General features: G+C 42.4%; 1 protein-coding gene across 1 annotated transcript; it reads left to right on the top strand.

The window, feature by feature from the left end:
* Positions 1-365: 365 nt before the first annotated feature.
* LOC123255009 (NADH dehydrogenase [ubiquinone] 1 alpha subcomplex subunit 1-like) lies at positions 366-587 on the top strand. The gene has a single exon (XM_044683885.1). The coding sequence runs from the start codon at positions 366-368 to the stop codon at positions 585-587; it is 222 nt and encodes a 73-aa protein (XP_044539820.1).
* Positions 588-1,129: the final 542 nt, after the last annotated feature.

Here is a 1,129-nt window from a genome sequence, read left to right as displayed (position 1 = left end):
CCCCCTTAAAGAAATGAAATAAGATGATTTCCATAGACCCTCAAGTGTATTTTCTAGCAAATCAGCTAAGAAGGGAGATGGATATCTTCTTTCGCCCCATCATGGGAATGAAGTGTTGTTTGGGCAAATGATGCTTCTGGGATATCGAGCTAAATGTTAATAGGTTGGTTCTTGCAATCTTTGTAAATATCCCTTTGTAAATGCTCTCAGCTGTTAAATGACTTGGGGGAAAAAAAAGAGGCAGGGGCTGCCGGGAAGGGAAAGCGACCCCAGTAACCGTTATAACGCCTAACGGCATCGCCACAGCCGGGACTTCATCTGCAATCTCTGACTGTCGGGTCTGCGGCCACGAATCGTTTCCAGAGATGTGGTTTGAAATTCTGCCTGGACTGGTCATTATGGGCGGTTGCCTGATGATCCCGGGGATTAGCACCATTATCATCCAAAAGTACTGCAATGGGGGCAAGGAGAAGAGAATTGCCCGCAACCATTACCAGTGGAGTGTAATGGAAAGGGACAGGCGGCTCTCTGGAACTAATCTTTATTATGAATCGAAGGGGTTGGAGAACTTCATCAAGGAGGAATGACTGGCCCCATGATGCCCACCATCCTGACTCTCAAAAGGTTATATGATATTGTGAATGGGGCACATTAAAGACAAACTTAAAAAAAATTACTTTGACCTTGTGTATAGATTTTCTGGTAATTTATTTGTGTACATACTTTTTCTCCAGTAGAATGTAAGCTCCTTAAGGCAGGGGATTTTTGTTTGTTTTATATCCCCACTGCCTTAGGACATGCCAAAAGATTTAATTAAATTGAATGGAACTGATTTGAAATGGTTTGTACCTCATGCTGAACTCTAATTTAAAAGAGAGCCCTTGGCTTAGAAAACCACATATTAACATTATCTATGTAGGTTGTATTTCTATTTATTTTGGCAAATATTTTCCAAGTATATTTTAATCTGGGTAGCTGAAATGGGAGTGTGGAATGTAGCCTGTAGACTGGATCTTAGATATCCCTATCCTAGGGCACTGACAAGTTCAGGGACTTGCTCAGGAACTCCTGAGCCAGCACCAGGTTTTTGGCCAAGATCTTCCTGTCTACAAGGGCTTCCTGGCTCTAA

Source organism: Gracilinanus agilis, chromosome 1, assembly GCF_016433145.1.
Source record: "Gracilinanus agilis isolate LMUSP501 chromosome 1, AgileGrace, whole genome shotgun sequence".
In the NCBI taxonomy this organism is placed as follows: domain Eukaryota; kingdom Metazoa; phylum Chordata; class Mammalia; order Didelphimorphia; family Didelphidae; genus Gracilinanus; species Gracilinanus agilis.
This window is presented reverse-complemented; position numbering and strand designations above follow the sequence as displayed.